Below are 24,047 nucleotides of genomic sequence, written 5' to 3'. Positions count from 1 at the left end.
GGACCTGCAGCGGAGTTTAGGCCCAGACACGGCTAGTGACGTCAGACTGAACAATCGGATTGTGAGCTGCAGCTGGAGCCCCCTGGTGGGCTGTGGAGGCACTGCAGGTACATGTTTGAAGTAGGTAGGTATATAAATGTATTTATCCATCCATTCGCTTCCGCTTATCCTTTTTCAGGGGAGAACATGCAAACTCCACACAGAAAGACCCTGGACTGATGGTGGAATTGAACTCAAGACCTTCTTGCTGTGCGGAAACAGTGCTAACCACCGTGCCACCGTGCTGCCTTATGTATTTCTTTATATAAAATGTGAATTAAAACTGTTAGTAGGTGGTGGTCAGTTTGTGATATTACTCATTACACTGACCTAAATATACGAGACTGATTGAAGTTTGTCTCAGAGTGGCATGTGGGTCGTACACAGACCTTAACACTAAGGTAGCATTAGCAATTTATAACCAACTGCCTGTGCTGTCTATGTTTTTTGCATAAAATTTTCAATACAACACTTTCTTTTGCATTTTTTTAGTAAAAAAATATAAGATTGGGTGAGGCCCACGAGATTTTCACTAAAATGTACAAACTGACTTAATGTTTCATTCGGAATAGCCCCAAAATAATCAACTGAGCCCATAAACTTTTCAGCAAAGGGTTTACACAGGTGGACACGGCGTGAGGGCCATGTCCACGAAGATTTCTATACAACTAGATATCATTTTGCAACCACAGCTCCACTTTTCTGACCCAGAAGCTGCGTCCAATTTTTCATACTGTCTGCAGTTCGTGACATGTAATTTCAGACCCTTTTAATAGTTCTCTGGTGAAACCATTTGAAAGCAGTAAGCTTATTGAATATACTGACCTTATCCAAGTAGTTTTCTATGTTACATAACTAGTAATTTCACAGAGAAAGGAGGGCTTCGTGGCAATGTGTCTATATTCAGTCGAGTCCTTTGAATTTGATACAAAATCTGATGCAAGACCTTCACTAAAAATTTGTGTTATAGAAGACTGGCATCTGCTCTTTAGAAGGGATGAATGTAAAGAGGTGTACTGTCTGAATTAATAATTAAAATGCCTCTATTCTCATGTTTAACCTTAAAGAAACTCTGATGTTTTTATAGGCTATTAGAGGTAACCGGGAGAGATGAAGACAGTCTCGCTTTTTACTTTTCATCCAATAAGACGTTGAAAATGAGCTTAAAATAAGAATTTATTACATGAAAAATACTTAAACAGAACACCAAGCTTTCCCTGTCTGAATTCTCATTTTTATGTTTCTAAATCTCGCTGAACTCGGCGTGCACGGCAAACACGGAGTAAGTGCAAATATTAACTTCTCAGTTCCAATCGATTAATGCAGAGAAAGCAGCGATGGGAGTCCAGGGGGGGATTTTCAGTTCACTGCAGAGGACAGAATGGCCCCTCAAGCCCTGCTGAGAAAACAAAAGCTATGAGATATTTGTCCACCCCCTCTTTTTTTTATTTTGGGAAAAGAGCAGACACATCAGCCTCATGGTCAGCTCCACTCCTTGGAACCACAACACTATATAATCATCAGGAATCTTCTCTCCATCTCAGCCTGTAAAGATTTATGTAATTACCTTTGTGTCTGCAGAGCATTCTGAAAAGCTTTTTATAGATAAGATGCATGCTCAGACACTCTCACACACACTGCTGTTTCATTGAGGATGATTAGGATATGGAGGAGACCCCCGTTGTCCATTATCTTTTATCCTCTCTGATAGGGTTGGGTTCATTCAGATCTGCTTAATTGAAATGCAAATGTATGCACATCTTAAATGTAATGTCATCTTTTAAAACTGTTCCAGTTACACTAGAAAGATTTTCACCAGGAAAGCACTGTGAGGAAAAAACATCCTTAGATATGTTCTTGAAAATGAAAATCCTAGAGGAGCAGAGACTGTTTGTAATCAAACACCTCACTGAGCTCAGTGCTGAGGAAAAGAAAAGGCCCGTCTTCACTCTTTCTACACTGGTAAGCAATTCAAAATTGTGTGCATACACTAATGTGATATTCTCCTTTCCAGCCCTATGACTGTGCGAAAAGGAAAACGTTTGGGCATCACCATCCAGGAGCACATGGCCATCGATGTCTGCCCGGGGCCCATACGCCCCATTCGTCAAATCTCCGCCTACTTCCCTCGCCTCTCGCCCACTTCCTCCTTCTCCGAGCCACTCTCGCCCAATCAGGTGGCAGCGCCCACAACGCTCAGCCCTGGCAGCACAGGTCAAGCTGGAGGGCCCATGGGAGGAGGAGGGGGGAGCAGTGGCCTTTTGTCGCCACAGTTACCGGGAGCGGCGGGGGGAGGGGGCTCCCTGTCAGCCATGAGCAGCATGGACACCTCCATTGAGATCGACAGCTGTGACAGCGATGATAACAGTGAGTCACCTGGAAGTGTCATTGAAGCAACCTAATCTAAGAGCAAATAAAATTAAGTCAGTGCACATCTGGTTTACTTCACCACTTGAAATATTGAAAGAACTTTGCACTGCAGCAAGTGCACCATGCATAGTCTGCAAAAGGACTCCAACTTTATTGTAAGAAAAAAAAAGCAACTTTCCTTATCAGATTACCTCAGAATATATCAAAGTTTATTAATCTGGCTTTTTAAAGCTACAGTTCCCCGGTGAATTCAGTAGTTTGAGACCACAACATGACCAAAATTATGCTGGACATCTGCAATGAACTTGCAATTTCATTGTCATGCATTCGCTCACAGTCAGTTGCCATCTTCAGGGCAACCTTTGTACATCAGGTTGGCTATAAAATAGCAATTTTGTTTGCAATTAACTGCAATAAATTGGCTAAATTGGTAAATTCACATAAACTACAAGCATTCAGAGTCCAGCCAGAACCTCAAAGATCTGAAATTCACAAATTCCTGCTTTAATGTTGAGGTACAGTCTGCAGGGCAATGATTTAATTGCTGAACGACATAGGTGCTTGACAACCTTGTTTTTATATAAGAAAGTAACCAGAACACAGCTATTTGGCAGAGAGTCCGAAGGTTTTTAATCACCACGTTGCCTGGTGGAAGGCAGCCTTGCAGGCTGAGGGTGTTGCACAATAAACCTCTGACGAACCAGCTGGTCGCTGCAGCTACTTGTAGTGAGTCCATAAATGTTAAAAAAATTCAATTCTGTCACCAAGAAACCTCTCAGTTTTCTTAGTTGCAAGGAGGCTGTGGTCTTATTTTTACTAAAAGCGCGCAGAGCGATGTGCTTTTTGTTCTCCATCTTCAGGACCATGTAGTTTTAGAGGAATATAAGCGTCTCATGTAAATGCAGTGGGATTCTCTGTGCAAGTCCCAATAAATTCCCCTTTACACCTTTCCTTGACCTATTGGGGTGGGAAGCAATTAAATACAAGGATAAAGGTTTAGAAAGCATCAAAAACAGGAACTAAAACAACACGAGAAAACCTTCAGAACAAAACAGAAAATACCAGAAACTACAAATACACAGAGTCATGAAAAGTAAGACTGTAAATCTAACAGGGACCTCGGAGACCACCAGAAGAAAAATACCACCAAGGATAAAAAAGGACAGATCGTTTAATAAACATGTACCAAGACTTGAGTATAAAGTTTTGTAGAAGTTTCCGGGTACTACATTAGAGGTCAACCTCTACACGGGAATAGCATTACAAAGGATGAATGAAAGACATGTCATTCAGTTTAAGAGTTGCTAGGAGATGGGTTTTTATGTGTTTTTGGGTAGAAGCAGTGTAGCCGCTTTAGGTTGTTTCCATGCTTTATGCTGAGGTCAGCCACCCAGCTGCTGTCTGCAGTACATGCACTGCAGTTTCAATCTTTCTCTATCAACTCCCAACAAGAAGGGAAATATTTTATGTATTCCTTTCAAACAAAGAAAAGATGTTTTCATAAAAGTCTGAGCGAATTCAATTTCTCCTTCTCATCTGCTGTTTGTGTTTCTCCCTGCCATCATTCTCCATCTGTTTTGCAGATAATAAAGTCATCAGCTCAAAAGCAATTACCAAAGTAAATGGCGCAGATTTGTGTGTGTGTGTGTGACTTTTTATTAACTGCCTTCCAGCCTCTTTGGGGACGCTAGAGTTTGACCTACTGTACGAGAAAGCCACCAGCTCCCTGCACTGCACAGTCCTCAGAGCAAAGGTAAATCCCGAACTCGGAAAACTCCATTAGAGCCACTGCAGCTGAACCAAGATACAACTCAACAGCATGTGTTTTTTGTTCTACTGATTAAAAAAAAGAAGAAGAAGAAAGAACCCTTCAAGTCTTAGTCTGTTAGTTGTTTTAAATGTTGAAAACATTTGTACTGCGATCTTCTTTTGTACATGGCTTGTATCTTTTCTGAAAAGGGTCTAAAGCCGATGGATTTCAATGGTCTGGCCGATCCCTACGTCAAGCTGCATCTGCTGCCAGGCGCCTGCAAGGTCTGATTTTCTTATCAGAACAGAGTTTTTGTCCCTAAATGAAAGATGCCTTCAGTATCGTGTCACAAGGACTCTGAAGTGCAGATTTAATTCATGTTGCATTTTTTAGCGTTATGCAATGAAAACTAAAGTGCAGACCAATAAATCGGCAATGAAGCAAAATGACCTTGTAGATTGTAGGAACTGAACTTGTTTTCCTCGCGGAGGTTGTTTTCCGTTTGTCTCTCCTCGACAAAGCCTGGCATTAAATTGATGTTTTCTTCTCTCTGCCCATCACTTACAGGCCAATAAACTGAAGACCAAGACTGTTCGCAACACGCTGAATCCCATGTGGAACGAGACGCTCACCTACTGTGGAATCACAGAGGAAGACATGTACCGCAAAACACTCCGGTAAATGTTTGCTCTAGGAAAGGCTATTTCTGTCCTCTTCATGCCCTGCCTTTCTGTTTATCATTTCCCATCGCAAAGCTGACCCGTGCTTTACAAAGGATTTTCTTATCATCCGTCTCAATCACAGCTCCTGGTTTTATTTGCCTTTCTCCATTTTGCCATGTTGCTCCTCTCTGTTTCCATCTCCACTGAGATCCTCTTCACCTTTGTTCCTCCCCATCCTCACACTCTCCTGTCCACCAGGATCAGAAAAGATCTCCCCTCACTCGTTCTGAACCACTCCTTTCTCTTTGTCTCTCATTCAATCTGGCTCCTTGCTTTCTCTCTATCCAAGTTGCAGTGACAGATTGAGGTCAGACTGAGCTCCGCGGGGTGTTTTAATTTCATTGACCCCCCTCTAGAGGTGACGAAAGCTGCGAATTGTTTCTGCCTGTGACTAAAACTTTGCCGTGGCACACATGGGAGTGGGATTTAAATAGGATCGACGGATGATCTCTCCAGGGAAATTAGAGAATCTGGCAGTGTTAATTCAGCAGAGACATGTAAAGATCAGGAGATGGGAAGTTGAACTTAGGTAAACATGGAAACATGTCACCATCGATCTGTGAAATACAGTGTCTTTAAAATTGACAAACTTCTGAGAGCACGAGATTCAAAGGATTGTTTCAAGCAGTCACTGTGGACACGTTTGGTGTCAGCTCCTAAGAATTTAGGAGTTTCTGATTTTTCCAAAACAAGCTAATGCTACAGTCACACTGGGGAAAACAGTGTTTCAAGATGATGGCACAACCAAAATTGCTGTAAGTCTGTGCAATGAACCTCTGGTCTTGTTGGATTAGAAATATTTGAAGATAAAGACCAGGTCTGCAATCACTCGAACTCAGCTACCGTCTTTAGAGCAACTTTAGTGGAACAAGACGACAATGAACTGGCAATGAGATGCCATTGGTTTGCAACTGAATGGGGTCAAGTTGGCAATTACATGCGATCTGTTTGTGTAACTATAGAAGGTAAATGGTATAAATCAGCAAAAAGCTGTTGCCTCTGATATTCAGGGTCAAGCCAAAACCTCATAGGTCTGAAAGAGAAATTCCTCCATAAACAGTGATTGCGGGGCAGCAACTTTAGTCTAAAAGCTAAAAAAATTAAATACATTAAAATAAAAATTTAATGCAGTCACTGGGCACCACCAGTTTTTCTCAGTTGCTAGGAGTTTTTTAACTCTAGTGTGACTGACCCATAACGTGACAAATGAAAGCTTTTAAAAGGGACAATAAGAAAATGCAAAATCAACGTGCAGAAGAAGAAATCATCAGTATTTTATAAATTACTTTGATACTTTTTTCCTGTTTATGTAGCTATGTCATTACGGTAGTTACATGGATAGCTACTAGAGTTAGCGTGCTAAGTAGCTAGCGCCCATATTCTTTGTACCTGATGAGGTGATCGTCAGTGATCGCCCTCAAAGAAACAAACTGTGCTGCCCAGATCAATGTTTTCTCTTTTCTACAGTCTGGAAAAAAAATCATATATTTAGACCAACAATGAATTAAACAGTAAAATAATGATGGCTGACGCTCTTGGTGACTAACAGCTGTCGCCATGCTGGAGAGCAGGATAGATACAATAGGCGGCTGAGAAGGGTTTGTTTTTAGTATAATACATATCGCCCTCTTATTTGCCTCCACTTCCTCACACACCACTTACAATATTCTCTGTTATAGCCGCCAGCATCAGGTGACACTAAGCTTTGGAGGTGTTGCCCTGCAACAAGCTGAGACTGCACAGCTTATCCTGTTATGATGATTTGAAATTGCAATAAAATCATCCATAATTGTTTCTTACTCTGTTCCAACACTGATTTAAGCAGCCTTTGACTAAGTATTTAAACAAGCACATGTAACATCACGATAAAAGCAGAGTACTTCAGGTCATTTAATCAAACACTGACCTCCTCTAAAAAAAACCAAAAAAACAATTTGCTCTTTTTTTATCAGTTATCATCATCTCTGTTCTATGGAGCATGGATAGATGGATGTAGCTGCTGTGACGTCACCTGTTGCTTTGTTAAGTCCTGTTTTTAAGCCACATGAGAATCTTGGTGTTTTGAAACTAGATTAGCCCAGCAAGGAGTTGATCTGACTGTGAAATCACACATCTCTCTGCACGATCTATCTTTCTGAAAGTTAGAGAAACAAAATTTACACCTTAGGCTTTTTTCCCACTCGAAATGAGCGACTGAGTCCATAACTCATCAGGAAAGTGTAAAAGGAAAAGTCAAGGGCCATTTACCACAGATTTCTGCATGATCATAACGTCACCTTATAACAAAGTTGCCGGTCTTGTACCTCTCTTTTATAACTTGTGTTGCTGTCGCAGCCAGATTGAAGACATGTATTTAGGATCGTGTCAGTTTTTACTGCCATTTTAATGACATATCAGCAGAAAACTCAGATTCACAGATTACACAGAGCAGGATGCTGCAACAGTGTTAAAAAACTGGCCACTTCTCCTGCTAACTAGTGCTGATGTGAAGGTATTGTCTGATTGGGGACACCGATCATTCAGGAGCATATTGTAGGGAGTACCAGCACCAAAACACTGAACTTGAAAGGATGTGACTATGATGACGTTACTAGCAGCACGCAAAGTGACAGGGTGGGTTTATTGAGAGAATTATGCCTCAGCAGGAAATATCTAACTACGCAGAAATGGGAAACTCATTTTAACCCTACGCTGTAACCGTCCACATAACCTGATGTGATGTAACTACACATCCGGTCAACGCATACCACAACAACTTAAATGCCGTGGATGGTTGCGGTTACGGCATCCCGCAGAAGTCTAAATCAAGCTCAACTGTTTTTGTAACCACAGGTATCGCCTCCTTGTGGTCATTTCAAATGAATGCGCTATCACACTCCGTGTGTAGGACCACAGCCCAAAAGCCACAAGTCAAAATTAAGGTTTTTTTTCTGAAGCTCAATTTGGTTTAAAAGAAGAAGAAGAAAAGTATGTGGAACTAAAGAATAAACATTTTGCTATTTTATCTTATTATTTATCAATGTTTGACTCAAAAAGTCACAGGTTTTGATAACGTTTTCTACGTTTTTAGCCGGAAATAGACAGCAGGCAGTCACAGTGAGACTTCATCTGTATATAAGGTGATGCTGGTATGTGTAGATCAGATTCACCCCCCTGCTTGGGTTCACATTATGGATGATGGCTGATGCGTCAGTAATTACGAGCTGTCACAATGACACTTAAATGTTTTTATTACTTGATGTCCTGTAAGTGAAGCCTTACATCCAGCTGGTATTATAATGGCTCCATCTTTCTTCCCTCTTTGACCCATCATTTTCTCACTTACCACTTCACCCTCGAGCTGTTTTACACCATCTTTCTCCCCTTAGCGCCAGCTGCTGCTCTCATCTGCGCTCATCCCCCCCTCTCTCTTCATCATTAGTTTTGTCTTTTTGATACTCAATGTTTTAGATTGAGGAAACTTAAGTCACTAAACTAGATATTAACTCTCGGTATTTTAACAGATTATTGTCTTTTATTATCAGAAACTGAAGACAAACGTTGCACCTGTGGTTATGAGTTTAGTAAGAAGTCAAATGAAGCAGTAGATGGGGAGGCAGCATGTTTATATACCAATCTCTCCTGTGGCCGATTGCTTTCTTGATTTTCTTCCTCCCATTGTATGTCTTTCATTCATATTTACATAAATTAAAGAGAAAAGGTGCTGGGCTTCAGTTAGCTTGTAACATATCACTTCACATGTTCATTTAAATAGACTAGCCTGTTTTCATCACGTCACTCAAATCCTCACAGACACAGCATCCCTGCATCTCCTTCACTCCACTCTCCCCACCCGCCCACTAGTTTATTTCAGGCACTATTATGGCAGGTGTAAAAGTTTGCCAGGCCCATAAATATGGATTGACGTAACCTAGCATGATGCACTTTCACATTATATAAATTCCTGCAGGAGGAAAATGGTAATTACTTCTAGTCTGAACACACACACTCACACACAGGCCTGATTTACATGTAGCGTCGGTCACTTTCTGACTCTGTTACTTTATTCAGGTCGTGTTTATGTCAGTGATTTCCCTTCCCTAAAATGACTCATGATATTGTGTTTGACTACCACACTCCATCACACACAAAAAGCACTCTCCCTCTGATTACTTTACATTTTCTGTCATATCAGGGTCATTGTAGGTCTAAACAAATAAAAAGGGTGGTGGGGAGGCAGATGATGACTTAACAAAAAACTTTTATTTTTAGTAAAACTTTGAATTATCTCAGATATTATACAATACTATGCAAAACCCTTGACTCACCCCTCATTTCTTTATATTTTGCTCAGAAAATGAGAAATGGGTGCAGTGACTTGTTAAAACATGTGCAAGCATATGTAGAAATTCAATCTTGTAATAAATGCTGTCAGTCAGTATTTGGTGTGACCACCTTTAAGGACATTCAAAGCTCTTCTTTGGATGTTTCTGCCTTCTGTTATATTCTCTGTCACGATGATCCCACACTGCTTCAGTAATGTTGAGGTCCGGGCTCTAGGGAGGCTAATCCATGATTGATAGTGCGCTACTGTGCGGTTTCCTATCCAGGTATGCTTTTACCGTGCTGCATTGTGTTTGGGAGCATTGTCATGCTGAAAAATGAAGCTGTTCATGCTTTTCAGATGGTTCTTTTCTGCGTCCATCATTTTTGACAAGATGGCCAACACCACTGCCTGAAACGCAGTTTGAAATGCAGTCCAGCTTCCACATATTTTTTAAAGAGGCCCTGACAGCATGTAGAGATATGCGACGTTTTGGTCCAAGTGCTTTTTGGCAATCGGTACAAAGTTTTTTGTTGGTACAAAAATATTTTCTTATCTGTCAAACAGCGTTCTCTTTGTGTTTCATAGATTCGAATAAAGAAATGGGGACACATGATGCATTCGTGACAGGCTTTTAGTGTCAAAACCCCTGAAAGTATTTTGTTACTAGCTTTGCTAAGTTGTCTGTTATGTGTAGACACAACACTGTTAAGTGGCTTAGCAAAAAAATAAATCCTCTAAAAATGACCAGGTACAAAAAAAATTCACTGGCTGCTTTTTCACACATTTTCAATGTCCAAAGAAAACCTTTGATAGACCTTCAGAAAGCGTGGAGAACTATTCTCAAGACCACTTTAAGAATTTTCAAGACATCCCGTCTCCTTGGAAGCAAAGTCTTAAGAAATGTGGTGTGGCTAAAGAAATTTTCACAGTGCTGTTCAGACCTGTAAAGATGCCTTCCATGTTGGTCCAAACACTGCCTATTGAAACAAGACTCTCCAATAAAGAAATCCTTGTGATTTTAGCCATTATCATCCAGACTTTGCAGAAATGTTACTGTGAACTAATGCTCTTCAAAAGAAAACAATATACTCATTTATATGCTGAGCATCAGAAACAAAGAACAGCTGCAAAGGTATTATTTGCACCAACATGTGGATGCGGCATTCCCTTTTTTCTTGTGCTTTCACCAGCGTCTGTGGTGCGGTGACATTGATCCACCTGCAGAGTGATGCGATGTGTTTTCTTAAGCCTTTCCTTTAAAATGTGTAAAATTTCAGAATTATAGTTTTTCCCCTCGTAAATAGATTGTTTCACCCAGCTCTGTAATTGAATTCCATACCTACAATGGCCCTATTATGCCACTGCAGTAACCAGCTACTCTTATTTTGATTCATGCTTTGTGCTCTGCCCATCGTTCTCTCCTCATTTCTCATTCTTTACCCCCCCCCCCCCAATCCCCTCCCTGTCTCTCACTCCCAGGGTGTCCGTGTGCGACGAAGACAAGCTGACACATAATGAGTTCATTGGGGAGTCTCGGGTGGCCCTGCGCCGTGTGAAGCCTGACCAGACCAAACACTTTAACATCTGTCTGGAGCATCCACCTCCTGTGAGAAGAACGAGGGGGAGAGGGGAAAAAAAGAAAGACAGAACCTATAAAACTAGGAAAAAGGAAAATATAAGCGTATAAGGGAGATGAATGCTACAGTAGGGGGTACAGCAGTATTTATTGAGGCATCCTGTCTGACTCACAGCTGTGAGTAAAGATGGGGGGTGCACAGAGAAAGAAGGGGATGAGGTGATGACAGAGGGTAACACACACCGGTCAGCCACAACAATAAAACCATCTGTAATATTGTGTAGCAACCCTTCATGTGAGTCACAACGGCCTTGACCAGTTGGGTCTCGGACAGAGGACCTCTGGAGGCGTCCTGCGGTGTCTGCTACCGGCGGTGCATCCTGCGTGCTGCAGGATGTGACTCATGATTGTTCTGGCGCTGGATCAGATGGGAGTCTGTGGGTTGGGCTGTCACTTTGGGCATTTTATTGTGTTACCCCAACTCATTCTTGGGCAGATTTGCAAAGTGACAGGATGTCCTATTTGGGAGAGCAGCTGCCATCGGGGAGCGCCACTGTCAGGTGTGGATGGTGTGCAAGTTTCAAGTGAGTGATAGGTGTCAAAATAACTTCCATACGAATGCCAGGACCCAAAGTTTCCCAGCAGAAAACTGCACTGTACTGAGATAATAAACCGTATCAGTTCATCCGTCAGTGGTTTTAATGTTGTGCCTGATCGATGTATCATTTCACTTGGATGAATATCACACATCTAGGTCTCATCGTATTTAAATAGAAAAAACAAGCAACATCTGTGCCATCTTTAGATTTATAAATCAATAACTGCATTTATAGAAATAAACTGTATTGCCAGTTTGTGAAAAATCCAATAACTTATTAAGCATTAATTCCATCCATTTTCTAAAAAGGCCCGTCTAGTTAAGGGTTGCAGAGCAGCTGGAGCCTATCCCAGCTGCCAGCGCATGGTGTGAAAGGACCGAGCGCTATAAGGTATTGATTAGGGAGAAAGAAAAGAAAGATGCGCTAATGATTTAGAAAAATGACCTCGAAGTTTTCAAATGTTAATACTGAATGCTGATGGCAAATCTGCACCCATGTTTTTCATGTTTATGAAAAAAAAAGTTACATTTAAAAATGTAAGACCCTAAACTCTTTCCACCTAGTTTTAAATCTGAATGACTGGGTTGGATAAAGCGCGGCTCTCGGTGGCTGTTGAAATTCATCCAACAAGTGTGGGAGAAGGTGAAGGTCAGGGCTCGGTGCCAGCCAGGCAACGTATTCCACAACAAACTGGGCAGCCCATTTATTTTAGAGCTCACTTTGTGCATAGGAACACAGAAAAAAGGCCTCTCCCAAACAGTTCCTGCAAAGTAGATAACAACATCGTATTATTGCGCAGCATCATTCAGTATGATAGTATCGCCAGCCTGCATGTAACTAGTAAAAACTTCAGCTTTAAGATGTGCTGAAGGTTCACACGGTCAATGTCACCGTGTTTCCTTTGGCTTAGTTTAACAGCACAGTGACAATACTGATCCATGCTGGCTGAAAATAAATCAATAAATCAGGTTGTGGCACAGCAGCTGCAAGTTCATCAATTATTTACATTTTCCGACTTGTCGTAATGATCTTATCTAGCAAACTTGAACGCTTTGTCCGCAAACAGAACGGCATTAATGAGCTGCTGTGCTCGGAAAAATCATTGGAAATAAAACCACTGCGCTCGGGATTCATCCAGGAGCATCAGAGCACTCGCTACATCGATCAGATAATTTTCTCAAAATATTCTTATGCTTCAATACATCAACCGTATTAGAGCAAATCTTCAGTTTTCCTGCTTAAATTGACAAATATTGCCCGACTGAACAGACATTAAAATTGTATCTTTTATTGTAATGAAATAAAAGACAGCAGCAGTCAGCATAATAATAACTACTTATCTACAGCTTACTGTATAACTTATATTTTACTTCAATAACAAAAGAGTTCTTTAAAAACTCTGCCACTTAAGCATTTCTTAATGTATGACTAAGTTGGCAAATTTATTATTATTGTTATCATTAGTAATTTGAATGTTACTTATTACCAAAACCTCTGGAAATTGATGATTTCGTTATGTGAAGTCTGAGATGATTTGTGCCTCCTTGGAATTACAAATACTTGATAAAGAAAGAAGTGGATTTGATTTCCACTCCCATGAGCCACAAATAGCTTTTCATGTAGGTTAAATGTCAACTGGGTCACATGTGGGGGGAAAAGAAAAAAAAGCTGCAAACACTGTGAGAATAAAAGGTGAGGAGAAAGAGCAGGAGAAGAGGGGGGGGCGGAGAATTGTCAATAGGCAGCAAGAGCAAGCCAGAGAGATGAGAAACAAATGGATTAAAAAATAAAAGTGGGGGCGGGGGTGTGCACAGGGGTCGGGGGCAGAGGTGTTAAAAGGGGTTGCGAGGGCGCTGGGTTTTGTTCTTTCTGAGCTGGGGAAGGCTGCTGGTATTGGACTGGCCCTCTGAGGCCGGTGCCCACTCTGCGATCAAACGCTAAAGCCTTTCTGTCATCCCGCGAACAGACGCTGTGTCAGGAATGTAATTTTCAAAGTGGCTCCCCTCTCCGCTCGATGCAGCCGTCCCTTTCTCTTTGCTCCTCCAACCTGCCTGCTTTTCAGGCATCTCCACCTCAATATTTACCTCTCTTCTTTTTTCTGCTCGACTCCAGCTGCCTTCACCAACTGCGATGAGCACAGCCCTGAGAGGAATCTCCTGCTACCTGCGAGAGGTGAACACCCTGAGTCCTCTGTCTGTTCTGTTCAACATGACCCTCCTCCTGTCTGTCCCCTCAGTCCATTTTTCATCCTGTCTTAAAGAACAACACCCATTTTTTATCTTCCACTTCCAAAACAGGGCGAAGTGACCTCCTGATACATTTGCATTTTTAGTGTTAAACTAGAAGCAGGGTAGTGATACATTTTTAAAAAACCTCTATAAAGTTAGTGATCTATATTTATCTGTAGTTAGCTAGAGCAGAAGTACATGTGCTTAATACTTATTTACTTTTCTATCCAATTTATCAGTATAAAAAATATTATCTTTGAAAATAATTACACAACAAATCAAACAAAGCTGTCGGAGTGGAAATAATTCAGCAGAGCTACGTTATTTCGAATCCAATCAAAATTTCATTTGTAAGCTGAAGAATGATTCTTTTTTATTTGTTCTTTTAAAAGCTGCATAAACTAAACTAACATGCACACACTGACTTTTACCCCTTAAGCTCTTAGCTGTTTTTTAAATGACCAGGGAAAAAAAAGCATTATCCCTAAATTTAGTCAGTCAGTGACAGCTGCAACACCGAAAGGCCAAAATGAGCAGCTCCTGGCTAAATAGATTTGATTCGCGTGGGGGAATTTTGAAATGCAGCATGCCTCCTTGTCCACACCAGACAGAGGGGTGGGGGAGTGCAGGAACGCTGACAACTCTTCCTAATCAAGTCTGTAAATTAGAGAGGAACACAACCGTGTAACAAGCCGTTAAATGTCGAGTTTACCGAATCCGTCCTGAAAATTCTCACTTAAACTCTTACAGCAGCAGAAATGAAGCAGAACAAATGCTTCCTCCGAGCGGCCTCTTCATCCGATCTGTTTGTGTGTTTGACAACCCTCAAAAAGTGAAAGCTACATCGCAGATATGAGACGCAGAATCCCAGCTGTGCAGGAAAAGAGTCGAGCTATGACGCAATCGAGAGCAGCCAAACTTTATGTTTCCAGTATTTCTTATCCTCACTGTCTGCAAATATCTCTCGATTATAGGTGTGTGGACATTTGGACAGTTGCACTGGTGAACTGGAAGAACAAGGTTTAGGGTAGTCTTCTGAGCAGGAGTGAAAAATTGCTGAAAGTCTGCTGTAACTAGTGCACTGTACAGTATTTTGTGTATATTCATGTTAACTATAATTTCTTTAAATTTTCTAGTTTGTCAACTAGAGAGGTATACTACCAACGACGTTCAACACAGTCAGGATTTATTTATGTTTGACAAGACCACAAATCCCTGGTGGAGATAACAGGCATCACATTGGTGGTTATCAGCTTTCTCTGTTAAGCTGGGTTCTCTGCAGAGGTCACATGACTCTTCTTGGGCACAAAATGATCCCTGTGAGTATCACCTACTCCAGAGATCTTATCAGTAAAATGGATCACTGTTACAAATAAAACGAGAGATTAATGCTGCAGCGAAGTCATTAATCTGGGGTTACATCACGCTGGGTGGTAAAATAGACACTTTAATTATTTTATCGATGAAAGCGATCTCGGTGCTGCTGTGGATTTCTGACATGACAGCTGCACATTACAGCTTTGAAACTTTAAACTGGATACTTTTAAACGTTAAACATGAGACATATTCAACCGATAGAGAATCAATATTGCACTTAAAACATGCTGTAAACAGAAGAATCAGTAAAAACGTGGAACCTGACCGGATTATGTGTTCAGCACAGCTACCACAGTGATTCAGCCAGGAAAAAGAGCCACTTAAACCCATTAACCTCGCTTGGTAGAACACCACTGCAGTTTCCCCCCTAAGTGGGATCTGTGCAACTTGTTTGTCGTCACTCGCTCTTTACCTTTACTGTTGGATTAGTTTAGATTCCAAAACTACTTGGTAAGAATTTGAAAAGGACTTTGGGGGTTAAAGCAGTTCTATTCACAACACTCACCCCAAACACTGAAAAACTACACTTAGGAGTATCAAGTGTATTTAAATCAAATGATAAAGGAATCCTAAATAAACGTCTTTGTGTGCTGCTCTGGGTTGCTACCTTTGCCCCTTCTTGCAAGTAAACTTATGCCAATATCATGCACTGACTACACTCTGGCTAAAATACATTGTTTAATTACTAAACACACGACGATGTGCTAAAGTAGACGCCACAGGCTACTGGTAATACAGTCCTGCTTTAAAGTGGACTTTATGCTCATCCCTGGATGTAGCTTTCCTATTTAAGCAGGCACACCTAAAGAGCTCATTGACTTTCATCTAACACTTGAGCTCATCTAAAGAGCTTAGATACAAACTTCAGGAGCGCTCTCAGTCCAACGGCAAAGACCCGTCCTGGACAAAGTGAAACATCAGCCTCTAAGTCATTTTACTTGGTCGCTCCCGGCTTTTGTATTTTCTATGGACAACATCAAATAGTTACCAAAGCGTTTGACAAGAAGCAGAACAACAGAATAGATTCAAAGTGACAGATGAAAGGAAGAAAGAAAGCAACAACCGAGGGTGAAGAAAGGGAAGACGGCGCTCTCACGGGCCCATGACTCACCCTCATGGCCAGCAGCAGCAGTACATGTACGTTATTTATAGGAAAGAAGCATTTGCTATTTTGGATTTGCATCGCTGTAGGTGCATTGATTTTCAAAAGCTGTCTTTGTTGGTGCGCCACAGATCTACCATTACTGTATCTCCACTAAACGTCTCCTGTAATATCTCTCCATCTCTCATTAAGTCTTATCTTCAGGCAAGAGGTGGAAACAGCAAAGGAGATCAATATGTCACACATACTGATCTCCTTCGAGATCCGCCCTCCCTTTTTTTAAAATAGTTTCAACAGCTTCGCCCCTTCTTGTCACCACGCTGCCTTTCCTGTCTCCCATGTTTTGTGTCTCTCTCTGAGACCAACAACCACTCTGCCATCTGTCGTCAGCAATCAGGGCACTTAAAAAAACTTGTAATTAGTGAGGATAATTTGCACCGGGTACCTGGTAAGGAAACAGCTCGGACCTTCACAGATCGATAGAGAGCAGCTCATTAGGGAGGTGGAAATCAACATACATCAAGTGTGGAGCCAGCTTCTCACAGGGCGACAGACAAATGGGAAGGAAATAAATTTGTGGGCGGGTTTGAAAGATGTGAGAACAGGCGGACTAATTGAACAGCCTTGAATGTGGTGAGAAACACAAGCTGGCCATTAAGAGAGAAGGAGAACTAGCTATACTATACTCCAAAACTGAGCCTGATTTTGTGATCATACATCAGTCATGGATATCAGATCAATACATGAGCGTTCATTTGAATCATGTTTCAGTGAGTCTGCACTGTTAGCTTTGCTTAGAACCAAGGCAGGAAACAGCTTCAAGGTAGGAAAAATCACTAATGAACCGTTACAGTCCATCACTCCAGTCCTAACACTCCTTAGAGCTTTGTTTAGCTCTCCACTCACTCCTGAGGGAAAATCTGGCTCCTTTGCTTCCAAACACACCACTCTGTTCACCAGTTTGCCGCTGACTGTCTGTCTGTATGTCATTTAGTGCTGCAGGGAGCATGCATCGAGCTTATCGGGCTGTTTCATTGTAAACAGCTGCTTTCTGTGGCTAGAAATAACGGTGATGAAAACAAAAGGGAGAAAAAAAAACCAATAAAGTCGTGGGGCCACTAAAACAATCAATAAGCCACAAGTTAGTGAAAGGCTCAGCAGGGCCGGAGTCAGCTGCTAATTCTTACACTGCACATTTAAAATCACACATAATGCAAAAAGCAGAACAAAACAAAAAAAACCTTATTGATTGCAGCAGATTTGAAGGTCGTGGAACAAAACTGCTGCCTCATTTTCATTATTGACCCTGAAGCTTAGGCCGAGTCACTAATGTGTGAACTACAAAGGCCGCTCGTTTGGCGTTTCTATGATTTTCATTTGTTTCTCTCTTTCAGTGGGAGACGGAGCAGCAGAGAAGTCTAGAGGAGAGAGGACGCTTGCTGCTCTGCCTCCAGTTCCTCCCGCCATCCACCGATGGCGACTTGAAGGGCGAGGCCAAGGAGAGAGCTCGTGGCGGACTGTGTGTGGGCGTCAAGCGCTGCGCCCATCTGGCAGCCATGGACGTCAACGGTTTCTCCGACCCCTACGTTAAAACGTAAGCACGCCATCAAGTCATGAATTTCATGAAGAGCCAAAATACTTTAGACCAAGCCTCCATGTCCTTGAACCGCCCCTGAAACGCTATTCTATTTTTCGATGGTCCAACCTACAGCAGCAACAAAGCCTCAGCAGTTTGCTTAAGTAACCCCTTAAATTTTAAGAGATCTCCACACACAAGGAGAACAGCAGGGATGTGGCAACCAGAAACCAGAGAATACCAGAAAAACTGAGCACCTCGTAGCAAAGATGGGAAAATAAACACCGGCATTGCGAAGTGGGCGCATACCTGCTTAGAGGCGAGGAACCAATGGGGCCGGGTACAGTATTCACTACTTTTCAGCATACCAACCAAATGGTGCTGGCTGCTACTGACTTTTATTCTCTATATCTGAAAATCCAAGGTGACTTCCTCATCAAGTTATCACTTAAGACTTTAATAAAACTTAATGTGTGAACGTTACGTTGAGATCACTGAAATTAGAACTCGTCAAAGGTTCGTGTTGCGAGTTTGCTCAGACAACAAATATTTTAAATGCAAAATCCAAAGGTGGTCATAGCAACACATCTAATCTGTGTGAAACACCTGGTCAAACACAAAGGTTTTATTCTGTATGGTGTGTATAATGTATGAAATAAATAACAAAATGCTTAAATATAGAAGCAGAAACTTATTTTTTAAGAGAATAATTATATGATGAAGTTGGCAATTTATTATTTCACCATGAGAAAGTACACACATACACACAAAAACTGTACAGTACAAATTTCCAGGTATCTGTTCGAATATGAAAAGGTACCTAATCCTAGCGACTATCAGTGGGAGCAAAAGATCCACTCGTGACATGGTATCTTTTATGATATTTGAATATTACTCGTGTTCACTAGCGACTTTCAGACAAACAAAAGCTGAGGTATAAACCTTTGATGTTTGCCTGGAATACTGTGATATTGGTGCAGGAGGTGATAATCACCAAAACATAAACACCTCTAACCTGTCATTTTGAAAGAGATATAGTAAGCGTATTGATTTGCTTGGTCAATAATATGAATTGCACTCGACTGGATTCAAATCTTGGCTGTCACTCTAAATGTACCTGCAGGCTAATCAATTAACCTCAGATCACTGCCCTCATAGTAACTCATATTAGAAATACACACACACACACACACACATCTGTACTTGCTGCAGGTGGTTGTGATGTCATACGTTATCAGCTTTACTAAAACAAATTGTCATCTCTTTAGCTACCTGTCTGTGATATTTAAGGACTTTATTTCTAATTATCAAGTCTTTAAAATTATTTTTAGTAATGCATACATTTAATTTAAAAAAATATGTATAAACATACTATTATCATCACACAACAATGCTCACACACACATTCTGATACATGAACACGTGACGCAGATCAGACTGATGGACTCACATGTCACGATCCTCGTTTCAGGACAATCTTCGTCTCCCTCCTTCAACACCTTAATACCTCAGGTTGGCTCTTGGCTCATACAGACCCTATAAATCACCTTTTGTTGCCACTCACGAGTGATCGATGGCTCGAGTTAACCTCACATCAGGTAACGATGAGGGATGAGTGCAGCTTTTCACACAAATAGAGGCCACTGGGAAATGTGTCACTCATTCATCACGATGACTATAAGACAACTATGAGACTGTATGGGTATTGACAGGCTTGAAACTGACTGAAAGGCAGTGACATGATCTAATGTTATGGGTGCGTTGGATCATGAGGAGGTCCAGGATTAGAAAAAAAAACCAGATGTGGGTGCTATTGTTGTCAGAGAGGTCCTCTGGAGATTCATTACTCACTGATGAAGACTGCGTGTGTCACTGTGTGTCTGTTTGTGTCTGTATCTGTTTTGAATGATGCAAACTGACATAAAGTGGACAAATGAGCTTTAAAAATCGCCCCTCGTCTCGTGTCAGTGTTTTCCTGAGTGCTGTTCTGGCTTTGAGGCTGTTTCTGCAATAAGTAAAACACTCCACAACCTCCCATCTCACACGCTCACACACACACATGGACGCGCACAAACGCAGAAATGCCAGCACACTCGCCTCACCTCACGCACAAACTAATCTCCCTTCCCTTTTCCCGTTATGCTTCAAACTCCGGTTTTCTCTCTCTCCCTCTTTACATGCACCAAACCTACGCATGCATCCCTCACACATCCACAGGAACACATCACGCATCTTGTTTCATTTTGGATGCGTGCTCACATCTTTGCCCTTTGGCGGGAGCATCTTCCCAGATGCTTTGTTGTGTCTGAGAGTGTGTGGGAACATACGCTCGAGCCCGAGCTGTGGGTGGTGGGTGGAAAGCAAATGTGAATAGAGATTTTTGCCACGCTGCTTCCAGCTGGCTTAAAAATATCCCGAGAATTTAATGACAGCTCGCAAAGGGAGGCTGTGAATTTACAATCTGTGCTGTGCTGGTGAAGGACATACTGATCAGTCCCCTCTGTGGGTTTAACAAATAATACATGAAACCTTCAGGGGATCGATGGGGGACTTGGATTAGAGAAGACTGATATCACTGTCTGTTCAATATGAAGCTACAGCTACCAGCTGGCGAGATTAGTGCAAAAAATAATAATCAGCTGATCTAATGCTTAGTAGCGCTTCAATATGGTGTATTCATTTAGAATAAAGAATGAAGTAAGAGTAACACAGCAATCACTGACTCTTTCCTCTTTCTCAACAGTTATAGAAAAATCATGATTTCCTCCTCTGACCTTTACAGCCGTGACTGTTATTCTTTCTTCCACTGCTTTGACATATGAACAGTAATGAATCGTATACACGACGGTAAAACATTCTTCTGTCACAGGTACCTGAAGCCAGACGTTCACAAGAAATCCAAGCACAAAACAGCGGTCATTAAAAAGACTCTCAACCCGGAGTTTAATGAGGTACACATCATCCACTTCAGTAATGACTGAAAGCGAAGGCGCAGCTCATTTAGAAGCTTTAAATGTACCCTCCAACCAGTTAGCTGCATTAAAGGTTTTCTGAGACTCGAGATCTTCTGACTGTTCACTCTGTCTTTACTCAGGAGTTTTTCTATGAGATCTCCTTCTCAGAATTAGCGACCAAGACGCTGGAGGTCACCGTGTGGGACTATGATTTAGGAAAATCCAATGACTTCATAGGTAAGTTCATGCCACGAGTGAGGCTACAGGTCATTTTTAGATGTTTAGCCTAAGATTCTTGCATTTGATTATATTTACTTCCACTTTTAAATCTCTTTTAAGGTAAAAAGTTTGAATTCTTCATTGCCATTTTTCTACATTTTTATTTTGCAAATCACATGAAGATGTCCGTCCATCCGTCCATGTTCTGCTGTTTTTCTGAGCAACAGTTTTAGCAGCGATGCCCAGACAGTGTTCCCAGTTACGTCCACCAGCTCTATGGGGGACAATGGGGCCAGCTGAGAGGTGTAATGTCCTGGGTCTACCCCGGGACATCCTCTGTAGGACATGCCCGAAACACCTCATCTAGGTGGCTTCCAGGAGGGATCCTGGTCAGATGCCTGAACCACCTCAACTGGCTCCTTTTAATATGGAGGAGCAGCGGCTCTACTCTGAGCCCCTTCCAAATAACCAGTCCCTAAAAGAGAGTCCAGACACGTGTAGGAGGAAGCTAATTTCTGCCACTTGTATCTGCAATCTTATTCTTTCGGTCACTACACAAAGCCTGTGATCGCAGGTGATGTTAGGAACGTGGATCGAGCGGTTCACCGACAGCTTTGCTTTCACACTCAGCTCTCACTGACCCAGAGTGGAGTGCCCATGGGCACTCCACCTATTTCCAGCTGAGGACCTTGACCTCAGACTCTGTTGTGCTAACAGCATAGGTAAAAGCAGAGATGAGATCCTGACACCAGCAAACCAAACGTCTTTTGTGGATAACAGTTCTGAACAGAAACAGTGACAAACATGCCCTAGTTCAAGACTTTCAGTACCAAACCTTCTTCTACTGAGGGTGTGAAAATGTTGCATAAAAATACAGTTTGTGGTATTTTTCTGATGGGCAGTCAGGTTGTGGGCATATGTTCCTCAAATTGGAACAATGGCATTTGTTAAGGATTATTTTCATATGGAAATGGATACACACTTTCCAAGCTCATGAGTCAAACTAACTACATCTCCCGACCTGAAATAATACGCACTCTAGGTGCTTCAACACATGTGAAAAACAAGATGGGGATTAGATCTAAAACTGGAGAGCCATTCACAATGGGCTGTTTGCAGGGGAACTTGACTCAGCCGTGTTCATTTTTCCCCTTTTTTACTTAGAAACCAATCCGGCTTGAAGTCTTTCTGCTTTTTCGCTTATTGTTCGTTATGCAAATGTCTTTTATTGCGGGTGTATTTTGGACAATGCTGTTTTTTCCCAACCCATTACCTAAGCTTTAAAAAAAAGAAAAGAGAAAGAAAGAAAGAAAGAAAAAACATTACTGACGTTTTAATTTTTCAGCACGATTAATGGCCAATCTGAACACACTTCATTAGACAAAGGTAAAAAATCTGTACAGCTCTAATTAGTACCTGATCAGAATTTTAAAAAAAACCATTAAAAGCCTGGAACATGAGGTTTCATTGGTGATCCTCTGTGTTTTAGACGTCTATTATAAATAAAATGGAATACAAAACAATACAAGACATATTCAGAAGCTGTGTGCTGGAGCTTGCTGTGCCTGCTCTTCTTGACCTCTGACTGTCTGCTCTGTTTCTGCTTTTGTAAGGGGGGGTATCCTTAGGGTGTCATTCACAGGGAGACACTCTGCAGCACTGGATAGACTGTCTGAAGAACAAGGGCAAGAAAGTGGAGCGCTGGCACACACTGACCAACGAGCTGCCCGGATCCACGCTGCAGGAATGAACCCGAGCTTCCTCCCCTATAACTGACACCAGAGGGACCGCCTGAAGACCCGGGATGAAGGACGTCTCATCGCATGTTTTAAGGATTGTTCTGCATGACTGTGACGGATCCATATCCTCCTTTGTGTCATAATTCAAAACATCATGCCCAGATAGGTGGGATGGGGTGGGGGGAGGGTTGTCCACAATCACAGATCAATACTCTAATCTCGGATCTAAACAGTCTCAACACAAAGCTGAAACCATTTTCTTCACAGTGCTGGCAAGCATTCACATCCTTTCAGTGCTTTAAGATCGGTCTAAATGCTCCTCGTGGACAGAGCCCACTCACGAAGAATAATTGCGCCGGGACGTTTGACGAGGGGAAATGTTTAATTATTCTCTCGCGCAGTCCCGCATGTCAGGTTTGCTTGCTCTTATTAAATTCATGACATTAAAACTCCGCGGTCATGCCCATCTGTCTCACAGCGCACATACCTCTCCGTGCAATAATGATTGCCTAATGCTTCCGAAGATATTTCCAAGTGGTCTTAATACTGGCGGATGTTTTTTTCCTCTGATCGTCACTGGATTGACAGCACGAGCTGATAAGCAAACTGGTTCTTCCACGTCGATGGTTCGTGTGTGATCTACTTGCATGTTCGGTGTTGATGGAGCAAACTTAAAAAAAAAGGAAAAAAAAAGGTTGGAAATATTCATCAACGTGTTGTTCCCTAGAAGAAACTGTATTTTATTTAACGGTAATGGCTCTTTAATGTTGTTCGCAGTTGTTTGACGTGTCAGCTCTGATATCGGTGTCGGTCGGTTTTGCTTCACGTTCCCTACTTTGTAAGGCCAACGTCAGTAACGGGAGTTTCACAGCAGCAGAGCGTTTTACGGCGAACCATGCATGACTGTACTCTGGCACAGTAAATAAAGTCACATGCCTTTGTTTCATATACAAATTGTAAATATGAACCGGTGTAGAGCGCTGTGCTTTATGGTGACTCCATGGCTGCTGCTTTACTGTCGACTGCTTTCAGCTGCAGGTTTTCTCTGTGTGGTGAACAGGCATGCTCACAATGCCATTGGTGTTAATATGTAAATATATGTGCGCTGTTTCACTTGTTTGGGATGTTTGTCTTTTGCAAAGCTTGCATGGTTGTTTTTATCTTTGTTTTAGTCCACAGTGGACTCCTTCAATCACACAGCCTGGTAGGAAGCCAGTAAAGCTAATACTGCCACCTGGTGTTGTTGAACTGTAAGTGCAGCCTCTTCTCTGACTACAGAGAGCAGAAGTGATCCATCAAATGTGTAAGGTGAAAGGAAACCAACACACACACCAACTTTCTGCTCCAGTAAACAATAACTGCAGCAATTAAAACATAAATTGAATCTTTACAAAATGTAATAAATACAACTGCAATTAAAAAAATGTTGCTGGGATGCTTTGTAAAATAAACAGAATTCAGTGATTTGCAAAGTTCGTTTTATTCACAGT

The 24,047-nt window shown here is 41.7% G+C and overlaps 1 protein-coding gene across 1 annotated transcript in view; it reads left to right on the top strand.

Moving 5' to 3' along the window:
• Positions 1–23,965, top strand: part of LOC102212389 (double C2-like domain-containing protein alpha) — a 27,803-nt gene extending 3,838 nt beyond the window's left edge. Inside the window, exons 2-11 of the mRNA XM_005749263.1 lie at positions 2,054–2,406; positions 4,083–4,162; positions 4,369–4,443; positions 4,727–4,836; positions 10,667–10,793; positions 13,475–13,534; positions 17,464–17,663; positions 20,515–20,596; positions 20,740–20,836; positions 22,432–23,965. Coding sequence (XP_005749320.1) covers positions 2,054–2,406; positions 4,083–4,162; positions 4,369–4,443; positions 4,727–4,836; positions 10,667–10,793; positions 13,475–13,534; positions 17,464–17,663; positions 20,515–20,596; positions 20,740–20,836; positions 22,432–22,568 — 1,321 coding nt within the window. The 3' untranslated portion in view covers positions 22,569–23,965. The remainder of the gene's footprint in view (positions 1–2,053; positions 2,407–4,082; positions 4,163–4,368; positions 4,444–4,726; positions 4,837–10,666; positions 10,794–13,474; positions 13,535–17,463; positions 17,664–20,514; positions 20,597–20,739; positions 20,837–22,431) is intronic.
• Positions 23,966–24,047: the final 82 nt, after the last annotated feature.

The sequence above is a fragment of the Pundamilia nyererei genome, unplaced genomic scaffold (assembly GCF_000239375.1).
Source record: "Pundamilia nyererei isolate P.nyererei 1_Seehausen unplaced genomic scaffold, PunNye1.0 scaffold00240, whole genome shotgun sequence".
Lineage (NCBI taxonomy): Eukaryota > Metazoa > Chordata > Actinopteri > Cichliformes > Cichlidae > Pundamilia > Pundamilia nyererei.
The sequence above is the reverse complement of the archived record's forward strand: the minus strand, read 5'-3'. Positions and strand labels throughout refer to the sequence as shown.